General features: G+C 32.5%; 1 protein-coding gene across 2 annotated transcripts in view; it reads left to right on the forward strand.

Moving 5' to 3' along the window:
- The window catches only part of HDAC9 (histone deacetylase 9), a 458,777-nt gene that overhangs the window by 393,979 nt on the left and 48,843 nt on the right, over nucleotides 1-15,955 (forward strand). For both annotated transcript variants that reach the window (XM_004676745.1, XM_012720959.1), the window contains exon 23: nucleotides 4,357-4,490. In XM_004676745.1, coding sequence (XP_004676802.1) covers nucleotides 4,357-4,490 — 134 coding nt within the window. The remainder of the gene's footprint in view (nucleotides 1-4,356; nucleotides 4,491-15,955) is intronic.

Raw genomic sequence — 15,955 nt, forward strand, 5'->3', positions numbered from 1 at the left:
TGAGGGGAGCAGCGGGCAGGTCAGGAGAGGTCTGCCACGCCATGTGGTCACCTCCAGGGCAGGCGGGAATCGAACTCATGCGAAAGTGGCTTAAGCTTCTTTGTGCTGTGCTTTAACCTGCTGCACCACCAGGGAGGGCCCATCATATACCTTTTTAAACCCTGCTCCTCACCCTCCCTCCATTCCCAATGCAGAAACTAAAGGTAGATGCAGAATTGACAAACCATGTTTCATAACCACATTCTTTGGTTATTTTAGTCCAGATGCACCATGCTATACAGAGTTAGTTATTTTTAATATATCTTTTTTTTTTTTTTTTACGTCAGCCCTCTCAGGATGGTCCCACCCCCTTGAGAAAAACATTATTTAACAAAGATCTCTGCTGTAATTTTTCAAGTCTGCAGGTTATTTTCATTTGTTTACATAGATAGGATCTACTTGTAAGCCTTTGTGAAATTAGAAGTAAAAATAATGAAACTTGCTATTAATGCCTATTAAACACACATATCCATGAACATCACTGAAACTTTTATATCTTATGTGCTGAAATTAATTGGTAGCCATACTTGACTTTTTAAATCCTTTGTGTATTTGTACAGCAGTAATGGACACAGTAGAACTCAAGTTAATTGAACTTAAAAATTATTCTTAAATTTTGTGTTTTAAATGGAAGACAGGATATTGGCCTTATAGAAATTTCATTACTTTGCTTCACTTCAGTGTCTGTGTATACATAACTCAGCTAGCTCAATCTCTGACTCCAGAGATCACATGGGTAACATGTGAATAGAAATAAACCTTTTAGGTTAAAAAAAAAAAAAGGAATTTGGACAGAGATCAAAGATTAGCTTCATTCCATTATTTCCTTTCCACATTTTACTATCCCATCTAAATTTGGTACTTTATGGGACCTTTTTCATTTTCAGAGGAAAGAATGAGCTTAAATCAGATTTGGGACTTTCCCTCTCTTTTTTTTTTTTAGAATCCATGTGATTTGATCAGCTCAGTATTGACTTCATTTCTCAACTGGTAGGAACCTTCAGTATGAGAGATGTTGTATTGAATTGACTTATAATTACTTTTTTATCATTGTTACCCTGGTTTAGGTTACAGGAAACACTGTCCAGAATATTTAACAATATTATTAGCAGAAATAAGTTTTTGTCCATGAGTACTTTTTATTCCTTTATATTTTAGAGTAGAACTAATCACTTCAGGCTATTAACTTTAACTCAAGCTAAGGAAATTTCTACAAATTGGAAATCAGAACTTTCCTTTATATAACTTCTGAAAATGTACCTTTCTTTATAGAGTACTCAGATAGGAAGCAGAGTTTAAGTATGATCAACTTCATTATTAAATGCCCTGAGGAACATATGACTATTGGTCTCATCTTTAAGTCCATTGGAATCATAAAATATTGCTTGAAAATACCTTTGATGTAATTTTTAAATCATTTGAAAATATTTTTCTGCCAAGTGTCTAGAATCAGGATAATTGTAGTCATTATTTTGACTTGCCTCAAAAATCTTAGCTAAGTGCATAGACTCAACTCAACATTGACATGCTTCAAGATAGTGAGGAAATGAACTCATCTTGGTCATGGCTAACCTCAAGTATGAAACCAGAGCTGAATTTCTGAACCCTTTGGGGTTCAGGGTGTGTAATTCAATACATTCCAAGGATTAAGGTAGTCTTATTTTATTGTTCCAAATCAAAGCAATTTAGCTTGGTTTTGAGGTGTCATTGATAATTTTATAGACTTTCATTTAGTCCTAATAACTCTGTTCTGGGAATTTCTTTTCTTTACAAACTACTATAATAATTAAAGTGAGAAACAGACGTCAGACTTCCTTGGAAGCAGGCCAGCTGGATTTGCACACATGCACTTTCTCATTGAAATTTATTCTTTAGCTTTTCGTAGATATAGAAATATTCTAAATATTATATGTAGTAAGTAAATAAGGTAAAATAAAATAATGTTTTATATGTTTTAAATACAAGAATTTAAAAAATTAAATTAAAGTAAATATTTAAAAGCTATGGGTTATTTGTTGATGGGTAAACTGAGGTTGTAATACTTGATAACTCAATTAAAAAATAACAAAGTAAATTCTTAAAAAAGATAAAATGTAAAAATTTCAAAACACATTAAAAAACTGAATCATAAACTCAAGAGACACAGATACATTCTACTTGGTAGCATCCGCAGAAGAAATGAATAAAATTACACTTAAGCAAATATTCAAAGATAAATATCACATACAACTCAGACTTCAAAGATTTCTCACATATAAAGTTTCAATGAACATGAACTCAAAAAAAATGTAAAAATAACAAAGAGAAATTAGACATAGTGAGGATGACTGGAGAAACAACAGATCAAATTAGATGAAATGATATCAAATAGCAGAGACAATATAAAATAATTATACCGAGAGCAATGAAAACATGAACAAGAGAGCACAAATCTGTAAAAAGACTAAGAAGTTATAAAATATAACCAAACAACATCTAGATTGAACAATATGATCACTTACATGAAAACAACAATAGAAATATTCAAAAGCAGATTAAATGCATCTAGGAGAAATTCTGATGATTGGTCTGAAACAAAAGTATCCATAATTCAAAACAAATTATGAAAATAAAAGTGAAAACTTATGAGATATTGAGAATATAATGAAAATGACATATAAATTCATTGAAGTTCCAAAATAAAATAATACAGTAATGAGCATATTTATTAAATAATTTTATTACTAAATAAAGGAAGCATATTTGTAGAAAATTGTATTTTAGAAAGATGAGGAATCATGACAGTACCATAATTCATGAAAGAGACCACAAAGCTTTAAATGGTTTTCCAAAAGAGTTAAGTCCAACAATCTAGGATCAAACAGTGAGAAAAGAGGATCTCAACCACATCAAAATCAACAGGTTAATAAAAGAAAGAAAAAATATAAATTAATTCCATTCATAAATATAGCTGAAAAAAAAATCCTAAACAGTAATAGCAAAACAAATCAAGCTGTGTATTAAAATGGATAATATGGTATCATAGCCAGGTTGCCATATCCCATAAATTCAATTTTAACCTAATATTAGAAATATTAATAATTGTAGCTCACAAAAATATGAACCTATAGGAGAAGAACATTTGCTATAGAGAAATTGATTAAATGCAACATCTACTTGTAATAAAAACTCTAATCAAGTAGAAATAGAAATGTCCCACATATACTGAATGAAATCATGATAAGATGCCATTATTTACCCATGCACATAGCAAATCATACCAAATATGGTAAGGATGTGACTAACCTGGAATTCTTAGATAGTCTCCTTTTTCAGAATAGGGTTTATTGATAGTCTCTTGGAAATAATCTGGTATTATTTAGCAGATTTAAGTCACAACAATTTCACTCTACTCTTAGACATATTCACCAGAAAACTTGTACATGAATACTTATAAAGGACTTGTTTATAATAACAAATCGCTGAAATTTTATCATAACAAAAATCTAAATATGATCAGCATGAGAAAGAGTAAACAATTTCTTTAATGCTCCTAAGATAGTCTAATGGATATAAAGAACTAGCTACTTGAATCAGTTGCAGTGAGCTAACAAAATTTGTGAAAAGAGCAAGTTGTGAGAAGTATAAAACTATTATAAATTTGAAAAAAATTGTTCAACCATGGAGCACAATTTATTAACACAAATTTAAGACCTAGATTAAACACAGAGAGAAAAACCCAGGGGGAGCTTAAAAGATACTGCTAATAGTTTTCTAAAATTGGCAGGTGAATAATTGTTTGTCATATCTCTGTACTGTATTGCATATAGAGATACATTTTTGCATTTTTCAACCATTTTATAATGAATACATGTTTAGAGAAACTTGATGGAATAGTTAAATAATTTTAGGTAATACATATAAAATTTTCTTCTATAATAAAGTGAAGATAGATGATCAAATGTCAAGCAAATGAACTCATTTACCTTATTATCAAATGCTGCGTACCATTCAGGTTTTTCTTCCAGTACAAATAACATGTGTATTGAAAAGTTGTACTGTGCACTAATGAAGAGTCTGGTACAAATGTTGAAGACTAGTACAAATCTTGGTTATGATATTTCTTAGCTGTGTAATTGTAATCATGGGTTTTGGTCCCTTCATTTGTGAAATAGATAATACTAGTGCCTAATATGTCAACTTATTGTGAGTATTAAGTGAGCTATATATATTGAGTGCTGAGAAGAATACCTAGAGTAAATGCTCAATTAACATGAGATTATTGTGGCCATTGCTCTTGATCTAATTCTTTAAAATTTTCTCTTTGTGTTATGGGAGGTTTTGGTCATTTGACAAAGCAATTGATGGCATTGGCTAATGGACATATAGTGTTGGCGCTTGAAGGTGGACATGATCTCACTGCCATCTGTGATGCATCAGAAGCCTGTGTAAATGCCCTTCTAGGAAATAAGGTAAGAAATTAAAAGTACAAATAAGTAGGGGTGTGTGCTTATTTATTTGTATTGTAACCCCATGTATTCAGAAAGCACAGTATTGCTCTTCCAACTTTGTCAACTTTTGGGTAAGAGAAGTTCCAATAAGTAGTTATTTGTATACCAAATAGTTATGGTTCAAAATAAGTAATATGATACAATACTTTTCTTTTTAGCCTGGCTTATTTTATTTAGCATAAAGTTCTCTGGGTTCATTCTTGTTATCTCAAATGACAGGATTTTCCCCCTTTAAAGCTAACTAATGTTTAATAACAAAATTTTTTGTTGCTGTGAGTTGAATTATTTAGTACCTCTGATATTAGGCCACTATTGAACTTACGGAGTAAAATAAGCTGGTCTTTGTGATGTATTATCTTTTTTATACACAGTTGGAGATACAAATACTTTTCTTCTTCCATTCATCTATTGATAGACTCTTTGTTGCTTTCAGACCTTGACTATTATAACACTGCAATAAAAATGGGAGTAACAGATATATTTAAAATAGTGATTTCCTATTCTTTGGGAACATTTCCAGAAATGAGATTGCTGATTATATGGTAGTTCTGTCTTTTAACATTTTGAGCTTCCTCCTACAACATAGTGGCCATACCGGTTTATTCCCACCAACAAAGTAAACTGGGTTCCTTTCACATCAGCATTTAAGCATCTCTGTTTTTCACTGTGATTTTCATTTGCGTTTTTCTCATCATTACTGGTGTTGAGCAGCTTTTCATGTATTATTGCCCATTTGTATGTCTTTTTGGAAATATATCTGCACAGGATCTTTGCCCATTTTGTTGTATGCGCATTTACTTTAAACATTCTCATCTTTTTGGATGTGTGGTTTACAAACAATTTTCCCATTCCTTAAGTTGCCTTTTCATTTTTTTAATGATTACCTTTACTTTGCAGAAACTTTTTAGTCCGAGGTAGTCTTGTTTATTTTTGTGTTGATTGTTTTTACTTTTGGTGTCAGATCCAAAAAAATCATTGCCTAGGATAATGTCAAGAAACTTAACCCCAGTATTCTCTTCTAAGAGTTTTTATGGCTTCAAACCTTACATTTTCATCTTTAATCAGTCTTGAATTGTTTTATGTGTATGGTGTACAATAGGTGTCCAGTTTCATTCTTTTACATGTGGCTATCCATTTTTTCCCAGTATTGATTCTTAAAGAGCCTTTTCATTTCCCTAGTATGTATTCCTGGTTTCTTTGTTGAAGATTGGTTAACATTTATGCATGAGTATATTCTTGAGCTTCTTTTCTGTCCCATTGATCTATATGTCTGTTTTTAATGCTAATAGCATTCTGTGTTGATTACTTGTAATGTAATTTGCAATCAGGAAGTGGAATGACTCCAGCATTATTATTCTTTATCAAGGTTGTTTTGGTTATTTGAAGTCTTTTATGGCTTCACAAAAAGTTTAGGGTTGTTATTATTATTTCTTTAAAAAAATGCCATTGATTTTTTTCCTTTTTGTAACTTTTTATTGTGGTGAAATAAATATAACATTGAAACTATTTTTTTCAGAGTGATTCTGTTTTCAGTTTGTTTTGCACTTTCAAAACTTTACTATCCCTTTGTTGAAATTCTTACTTTATAATGTATTGTTCTCCTGATCTCAGTAAACTTCTTTTGATTATGTTGACTACTTATATCCATTTCATGAAGATCAATTTCTGTATTTTTATCTTTTATGGATTGGAATATATTCTCCTATTCCTTGACTTACATTATTGGGTTTTGCACATTAGGTAGACCTCTCCCTATCTTGACAGACTGAGTTTATGTAGGAGATTAACTTCATCAATCAGTCCAGCCTGAACTCCTGGTTACCTTTGAAACCTTTGTGATCACACAAGCCATAAGCCTTGTAGTGGCTCCCAGTAGATGAGAGTATACAAAGACCTGTCAGTGTCCATCAGGTGAGGATAACAGTCATTACCTCAGTCTAGGCTGATTAGAAACTGAGCCCTCAAGTATGGTGTGGGAACAGCTGGTAAACAATGTGGTTATACTCCTCCCAGGTAAAAATTTTGGGAGTTGGATGTTTTGTTTTGTTCCCTCTGCACTGAACACAGATGTATATCCATGGGCTGGAGGATGCTTGTAAGCCTGGTTAAAACTGCTTTGTTTTTCTCTATAGCCCAGTGACGTGTGAATGAAAACCCTGTTGGCTATTAGAGCTAAGTGAAGTTCTTTCGAGTGGCAGCCATAAAAGTCGGGGTAGTAGATATGTGAACATACTTCTTCCAGGAAGATAACTGGTGACTTACTTGAGTGAACCAGAGAGAAGGCATTAGTGCCCCAATTCCTTAGGGTGCTGTAGAAGATCACTGTCAATTCGTGTGCTTGTTAATTAGAAACTAGACCCCTAAAGCATCAGCTTGTAAAGTATGCAGTCAGATCCCTTGTGGTGAAAGAGTAGATGGGTATTTCTTGTCTATTCCCTCTGCTGAGCACTGGTGATAAAACAGCTGCTCATAGATTTGAGAAGAGCTGGTTCTTCATTTTCTCTAGTTTGTGAGACTAAAGAACAAAAGTCCTGTAAGTGTTCAAAGCTAGGTAAAGATTTAAGGGCCCATTCCTTGGAATGGAATCTTAAAAATTAAGGACCTAGATGTGTAATACAAACTCTGCACTCTTTAGGAGAAGCTGATAGTTGGATTATGGTGAGAGTGTGTTTTAGCCTTTTTAGCCTACCCTACCTATTTTAATGTGGGCTTTTATTTTTTTTTTTCTCATTCACACAATTTGTAAAAATTACTCTGCCAGTTCCTGGATTTCTCTCAGAAGGAACTGCTCCATATATAGCTCTCTGTACAGCGAGTCTGTGGAAGGAAGGTAACTTAGGAGATCTTTTTTTTTTTTTTAATGTTATCTTTCTTCAGTCTTAACAACATTGACAAACTCCTTTATTTTCTGTCAACATTTATGACTTCTCTAGGCTATGAGATTTATATTAATCCCATTTTACAGATAGTAATAAGTCTGAGAGGGATTTGTAAAATCTATTCAAAGTCATTAGATTCAACACTTGAATAAAGAATTCCTATTGCCATATAAATAAGTTGTAACATATTTCCCTCACTATGATGCAGACTTCAAATCAAATTACCGTAAGGTACACACCAAGATCTTGACAAGCTTTTCGACCAATGAATTGAAACTCAACAAATATTTCCGATTTTGTATGGATTCATTAATATTTCCAATTTTTTATAGTGAATGTATAGGTTGGCATGCTTATTTTATATATATTGTCTTTTCACATCAATTTAAAATATGAGTTTGTATATGAAATAACATATACAAAATTATTTTTAAAGTTTATCATTAACAGTAGCTTCTGATTTTGCCTGTATTACTTATAATGGGAAAAATCTATCTTTTGTTCTGCACATTGAAAACATAAATAATACTTACCTGGCAGGGGAGATACCATGATCACAAAGGTGGCTTTCCCAGGATGAGTTTTATCCATTGCCCTGTGATTTCCCCCAGTGTGTGGGAAACTTGACTGCGTAATTTGTGGTAGTAGGATCTGCGTTCACCCTCCACCCAAGGAAAAAAAAAAAGAAAAAAACATAAGTTATATTGTCATAATTATCTTAACAAACTGCCATATGTCAACATGATTACTGTGTCATATTTATTCAAATAAATATGTACAATGTTCTTTGAAGGAAAATATGAGATAAAATATATGTCAAAGTGTTTTAGATTTTCTAAATATTAAAGTCTTTCTGAATTTCCTATGAATAATGAAAACACGAATTTGGTGGAGTTTTGTGGCATTGGATAAATACAATATATAAACAGCACTCCTAATTGTAAATGCTCGGCTGTATTAAAACTAATTTGAGCATGGTGCTAGAAGTTCCTGTTTGCCTATGAAATAACATTTTGCATAGTCACCTATTTTCTCAAATTATTTATTTGATTCTAGATATAGATATTATAGGAAAGCAGATTGTTTTTAATATTTGCATCATGAAGGCTTGTCCCAAATGTGCACAAGATCACAATAAGTTGTGAATTTTGGTTCCAGGAAAGACTGACATGTTCAGAAAGTTAACTCAGTTGCAGAAGCCAACTTCTTTTCCAGCTATGTGAAAGGAAATTATGGATTTTGACTCACTCTCAGTTAGAGCACATTCATTCAAATGAGATTCTATCTTCATGTTTTTGTACTCTCTGCACTTGGCTCACTCTATTCTTCCAAAGGAGGATTTCCATTGAAGATGGAATAAGTTCTCCTGTGACCTCAGATCAAGTCAGTTGTGCAGTTGCATGATTTTTCTAATTTATCTGCATTTCATAAAAAGTGAAATGGATATGTTTTATATGTGCCTTCCTTTCCCTGTATTCCTTTGTAATGGAATGTCTATGGTCCTTTTATTGTATGTGCCGTTCCTAGTGATCAAATATACTGTTTCCATAGAACAGTTAGGGACATTAAAAGAATTTTTCCTAATTTAAAGTTTGAGACCTATATCTTTTATCTGCATCTTTCTACATAGAAAGACCACTTTTGAGGCACAGGAAGGGATAAAAATATCATTGGACAATCTTAAACATGCCCACATAGTTTTATGATTGCTAGAAATTCCAATAAGCAGTAACTGAAATGATTGCTTGGGCTATGTTGACCAATCAAATTTAATTGCCTGGATATATTTCAGTAAATAATTTAATTATTACAACAGCCCAAATAGTCTTTCTTTTCTTTGGCTATTTTCAATTATGTAAACACAATCTAAAATTTGTTCATGATGAACTAAAGGAAGAGAGGTTTAAATAATTTGGCTTTCAGTATTTTTTTCCAGTGAAATTTCTTAAAGATGTAAATTAGAGTGAAGATTCCCCACAAGATACTTTAATAGATGGATTTTCTATCTTGAACTTTGAAAAGATCTGTTTAATGTGACAACTCAGTATATCAAGTGACAGAGTCAAGAGACAGAGGATTTTTTCAATATGAAAAGTGGAAAAAAAGTACATGTGTGTATAATTCATTTGAAAGAGGAAATGAAAATGTAATACTTGAAACAACTTTAAGAAACAAACAGTTCTTCTCACTTTGATCAATAGTGTAATTTATAATCTAAGGTCTGGTTTTCTGTATTTTTTTTCTAGTTCAGAGGTCATCATGACTAACAGCATGATTGTATTGAAGAAGTTTTAGATTTCATTTCTTTAGAAAAAATAATATGTTAGTCATATTGCAGGTACCTCACTGTTAAAAAAAATGCATGCATGCAGTTTTCAAGGTAGTTTTAAATCTAGGTAAAAAAATAAATAAAAAAGGACATCTTTCAGATACCAATTATTGTAATTTCAAATCCCATTTTCCCTCCAAACTCCCTTTTCAAGTGATTAATAGGGCAATTATAACTTATTATCTGGGATTTCAGTCTTACAAATAACAAAATGTAGTAAGGTTTGAGCTTAAAACACTGGCAGAATCTACTTTGGCTTTTCAACACTGAATACGCAATTGAACTCAAATTAGGAAGGTCAAGAAGGGTCTTTTTGAGGGACTCTGCACTTTGTCAGATATATTTATTCATGTGCAGAGGATTAGACTTAATAAACATTTTGCCAGTTTTTTTAATGCTATTTCGTTTCCTTGTTGTTCTTGGCCAGACCATGTCAACAAAGCAAAATGATGCTTCATATGGGTTATTATCCGCAGAATAATATGTATTACATAACTCAAAGGAATTATAAAATCAGCAGGAACTCTTGGCTCTCCATCTCTGAATAAAAAACATAGATGGGTACCAGAAAGGTTGATTTAAAAAATTATCTTAGTGTTGCACCCAAAATATGCATCTCTTCTTTTTAAATATATTTATCATGAAAGTCATCTATTTAGCAAAACATTTCTCCTAACTATTCTTTTAAGAAATATGCACAAGGTCAGTCAAAATAATATACTATTGGATTAAAACTAATTTGAGCATGGTACAGGAAATTCCTAGAGGCAACTGATGTTGAAGACATACCAGAAGTCTGTTTTTTTCTTTTTCTTGGCAAAGTACATAACTTAGATTTATCAATCCAATCAGTGAGTGATGGATATTTTTGAACTTCTTCAGTGAAGCACTTAAAAACACAAGTTTGGAGCTTGCAAGAAATTGAAGTGACTATCCAAATGAGAAGAATCACTAGGTAGCTTGAAATGGCATCAGAGATGCTTTTGTGAAGTTGCATCGTTTTTAGCATTAGTAATAACAACATCTGTGAGGTTCTTGAACAATCTGATTTTGGTAATCTGTATTTATACTGTTGACAAACATGTCACAGTTATTTTAAGGCCAAATTTGCCCACTGTCACCCAAAACCAATTATCTGCACCCTGGGTTGCTTCCTCTGAAAGAAATCTTTCCAACAGGTGTGAGTGAGGAGCTTAAGCAGTTGGCATTCCTGTGGACTTGGAAAACAAAAACATTGAAAAACACCCTCCTGGCAGGTAAAAAAGGAAAGGAGAAGACACATATAGTAGTTAGAACCTTGGGTAGTGAGTTGAGAACAAGGTCATTAAAAGACCATCTGTCTAAACAGAATAAATAATGGTTTTAAGCTTGTTAGGAGAAAAAATTGATATAGTTGCAAAGATGCTATAGGCTATAACTGAAGTTTCAGCACTTATATTTAGATCTACACTATGTTTTCCTTTGTTCCCCTTACTTTTTATAAGGTCTGACTTCTAGATCGCCTCCTTCTCTCCCTCCTTCCTCCTCTTTTTTTTTTTTTTTTTTTTTTTTTTTTTCCTTTTTTTTTTTTTTTTTTTTTTTTTTGTAATAACTGTGTTCTTTGAATAGCCTTCGCTGCTTTAATTTGACTTGCATTTCTGCAACAGTGGCTAAGTTTAGTGATTGTATATGCTGATAATCTTTCCAAGATGACTTTTTGTTCTAAAGCTGCTGGAAAAGTCTCCTGAATTGACTCTAGTAAGTGTTGACAACCACCCCTGAGGTGAACTCTTGAGATGTTGTTGTCCAAGTTGCTCATCAGGGGTTTGTTTGCATTAGATTTTAACTGGGGAAGTAGTTTGGCCATCTTTTTCATCCTTTAGATTATGTATGGCTAACTCCATTGGGGAATTGGTGTGAATCTGGGAAAGCTTACAAGATCCTAATAGTTTCAATTCACGAGGAAAGAAGAACTGGAATATAGAAGAAATATATGATCATTCAGAATAATATTTTTCCCATTTTCTTCTCTTGGATTTTGAAACCTGTAAGTTAAGGAATGTAAAAATGTTTGGGGAAATATTATTTGAGATCTGTTACATTGTAGAAAGGTCTATAATGTTGCATTTTCTTTATTCAAGTAAACTTATGAAAAGCAGAGCCTAAGAGATTGGTGACTGCGTTTATCTGTTTTCACACATCCAAATGAGGTAAAAACTTAATTGGAAAATTGTAAATCCCCTTATGTTGATCTCCTTTGTACTTTTTGACTTTAGTCTTTTCAGTAGGTTTTTCAAGGAATTTGAAGTGGGATCCTAGATACTTAATAGAATTCTGGTTACCAAAAAATAAAGCATTTATTCTCATTTTGAGGCTAACATGTTGTGATGTTCATTTTTTTTTTTTCTGATGTTCATTTTCTGTCTATTCATTCAGAGGCCTTTTATTAGTTATCAATGGTTACCCCAAAATTCTGATGCAAATATATAAAAGTAAAGAAATACAAACAAAGTCTTTTGGAAATTGAACGTGGAACTTTTTTTTTTTAAGAATAGGGATGAATAAATGTTTTAATACAGGAAGTGAGATTTAACTTGGTCTTAAATAAAAATAAGATATTTCCAGCTAAAATTAAAAGTTTATCTCTGTTAGTAAAAAGCACAGTCAAATACATTAAGAATTACTGGGATTATGGATGGCTCTGTTTTGGATTGGTTTGTTGTGTTTATGGAAGAGGAGAGACTAGTTGGAGTGGGATAAAAGTGAAAAGTCTAGATCAGTGGAATGGAATATTATGAGGAATTAGAATATCTGTAGCTGTTAGGGAAGCTGTGAACAAATGTGTCCCATGTTTTGAGATAAAATAAGAAGGCAGAATCTCAACAAGAAAACAAACAAGAGTTTACTAAAAGCATTGTTAGAAACGCATTCCTCCAGATTATCAATTAACAAAATAGTATTCTCTCAGTGATGTGCTAGAGCTGGCTCTTAATGGTTTGTGAAAGCCAGTTATTTGGATCGTTACTCAAATCTCTTCGAATATATCACATCAGTAGCTTCAAATAGCTACTGACATTGTGATGTGCGCACTTACACCACAGAAATCAGTAAATTCTACAAATTGCAGCTATTTCTTGAATAGTTAGCTGTTAAACATTTATCACTACACACTGCTACGTGATGTGAAAAAAGGTTGCCCTAGCAGAACAATCAACATTTTGAATAAATGTTGTAAATATAAATTTAAATATAGTAAACTCGCTTTACTACACAAGAAATTAAAGAAAATTTTTGAAATATGAAAATTAGCATATTAAAGAAAATAAATTTTAAAAAACAAATGAGGATAAGCAAACCAAGACTTGCCAATTATGTAGCAAATTTAAACTTATTTACAAAAAACAGACAAAAAGAGAAGATTTTTAGCATGTAAAATGAACTAAGCTTTCTTTATAGCAACTGGTGTCCAAACTTAAACATTATGCTTGAAAACTAAATATAAAGCAGTAAGAACACTTCCTTTCAGTGTTAATATTAAACTCCATGTTAATATTCACTTTCATTATAACTAGTAGTTCCCTTATTCAACTGAAATGTATAGTTTGAACTATTTTCTTGTGTATTTAGTAACTGCAATCTTAACATCAGTGCCTAAATAAAAATACCGAATATCTGAACTATTCAACCAGTAGCATTCATTTTCCTTTTTAATACACTACAGTGCCTTCTTCTTTTTACCTTTAAGTTTATTTTTAATTATTAGCTAGTTGTTACTGTAAATGCTGAAATATTGTCATTTTGTAGTTAGTTTTATGGAATCATACTATTTGGATGTGGCAGTGAGTAGAAGCACTTCCTCATAGTCTTTCCATCCATTGGATGGTTTATTGAGTAAACTGTGTTTCTCCAAGTAGTGATAACTTTGGGTAAATCTTCATTAGAACAATAACTCTAGTCACAGTAGTCTCCAAGTGTAGCACACTTAATCATCTTATTTTATTCAAAGAACTCCTTCAATATCTCATGTGAGCTGAATGGCCATGACAGTATTCTTTGCCTCTCATCCTCCTGATACTTTCTAAAATCTACTAAGTTTAAATTACTCCTTTGGCCAGAGATGTTTCTTTATTGCTGTGCAGTGTCATCCTCATCATCCACATGTTGGTAGGATATAGGCCACTCAGTCTGAATAATCTCAGTAGTCTGTCAGTGTATTAATATGATGATCAATAGAATCCACTCTGATTTAGGGTATTTTTCCCCTCAGCTTTTTAGTCAAGGTTTTAATAACTTCAATGAACAAGGACTGTTTTAAGAATGACTCATAAATCACAATATGGATAAAATTATAACCAGATTTACTTAAGCAATCAAATTAAACATATACAACTAATTGCAGACCTCTCTTAAGACAATTAGTGAAATGAAGTTTGAGTTATAACCCTCCTCACTAGGGAATTGATAATAGTTCATCAGCACGGAGGGTCAGGTTTATATCAGAGCCTATTTCCCTTATCCTTTTGGTCTTGAACATCATATTCTTCCAAAATTCCAAAATTCCTTTGATCTTGACAAGGGAATCCTTTCTGTATTTTTTTCTGAGTTGCTTTGCATGCCATAGGGAGACTTTCACTTCCATTTGTAAGTGAACTTGTGGCCTATATCTAAGAAAAGAACTTATTGTAATCACGTTTCACAGAGTAGCCACTATTTAGTAGAATAAGAATGGACTCAAGAACTAGACTTAGTTTTTCTACCCCTTTCTGTCAAGTATACAGCTAAAGGTTGTGTTCCTGAGTTGTGGTATGTGAATGTGTCTAATGTTTGTCTATAACACAAAACTATGTTCCACAATTCATGTTGCTACTGGCAGCCTATGACTATTATGTCATAGCCTTTCAACACTGTGTATTGTCAGTATTTAAAATTGTAGCTATTCTGTTGGATATTTTGTAATACATCATCATAGTTTTGACTTCTCAACATACCAATGAATGAATACATCTTTCCATCTACTTATTGACTTTTAAGTAGCACATTTGAAGCACCTATTCAAGTCTTTTTTCCACCTTCAGGTTGTTTAACAAAATTTCTTACAGACTTGATCTGTCCATTGGTTTCATGGGTTGACTTTTCCACTTTTAATTGTTTCCTTTGATAAAAAGATAAATTTTATGTAGTACCATTTGTTTTCTTTATGATTAGTTCTTTTTGTTTTCTCTTTGTGGGTTTTACTGTGCATTGAAATTCATGAAAATACTTTTTTTTATTTCTTCCTAAAAGCTTTATTTTTTTACTTCAATGTTTAGATACATAGTTCATCAGGAAATGATTATGTATATGGAAGGAAGGTTTTTTGTTTGTTTGCTTTTTGTATTTTAATGTGGCTATACAGATACAGTATCATTTACTGGAAAAGTCATCCATCACTGAGGTTCAGAGTTGTTTTTTTTTTTTTTTAAAGATTTATTTATTTATTCGTACAGAACTGGGGTACAGGCCAGAGATGCGGAGGGTGAGAGGATTCATCAGAGACAGAGGGGAAGCAGAACAGGCAGATCGACAAAGTACACTGCTGAGGGGAGCAGCGGGCGGGTCAGGAGAGGTCTGCCGCGCCATGTGGTCACCTCCAGGGCAGGCGGGTATCAAACTCATGCAGAAGTGGCTTTAGATTCTCAGTGCAGTGCTTTAACCCGCTGCGCCACCTGGGAGGGCCGGTTCAGAGTTTTTAAATGTTTTTTCTCATCCAAGAAATCACGATGAAAATTACAAAAATATTTTGAACCGAATTATCCTGAAAATGTGAAATATCAAAATTTGCATTATGTGTATACACCTCATAGATAAAAATATAAAATGTTAAATGTATATAAGAAAACATAAAGCAAAAAATAAAGATAGCCTTTTCAAGAAGTTAGAAAATCAAAGCACAGATTCAACATAAAGTAAGCACAGTAAATAGAAAGAGCAGAAATAATGAAGTAGACATCACACAGACAACATATAACATTTTTAGATGTCAAAATTTTGTTCTTTGAAATGTCATGAAATTGATAGAACAAAGCAACAATCCACATGCATTGGAATGAAACAGTGGCCTACACTACAGATTTTAATGACATCAAAAGGACTATATGAGAAAGTAGAAAAATAACTTTATATAAAAATTGACATTTTAGGGCCCTCCCTGGTGGCTCGGCGGGTTAAAGCACAGCACTGAGAATCTAGGGCCACTTCCG

Source organism: Condylura cristata, unplaced genomic scaffold (assembly GCF_000260355.1).
Source record: "Condylura cristata isolate star-nosed mole 26May11 unplaced genomic scaffold, ConCri1.0 scaffold00005, whole genome shotgun sequence".
In the NCBI taxonomy this organism is placed as follows: domain Eukaryota; kingdom Metazoa; phylum Chordata; class Mammalia; order Eulipotyphla; family Talpidae; genus Condylura; species Condylura cristata.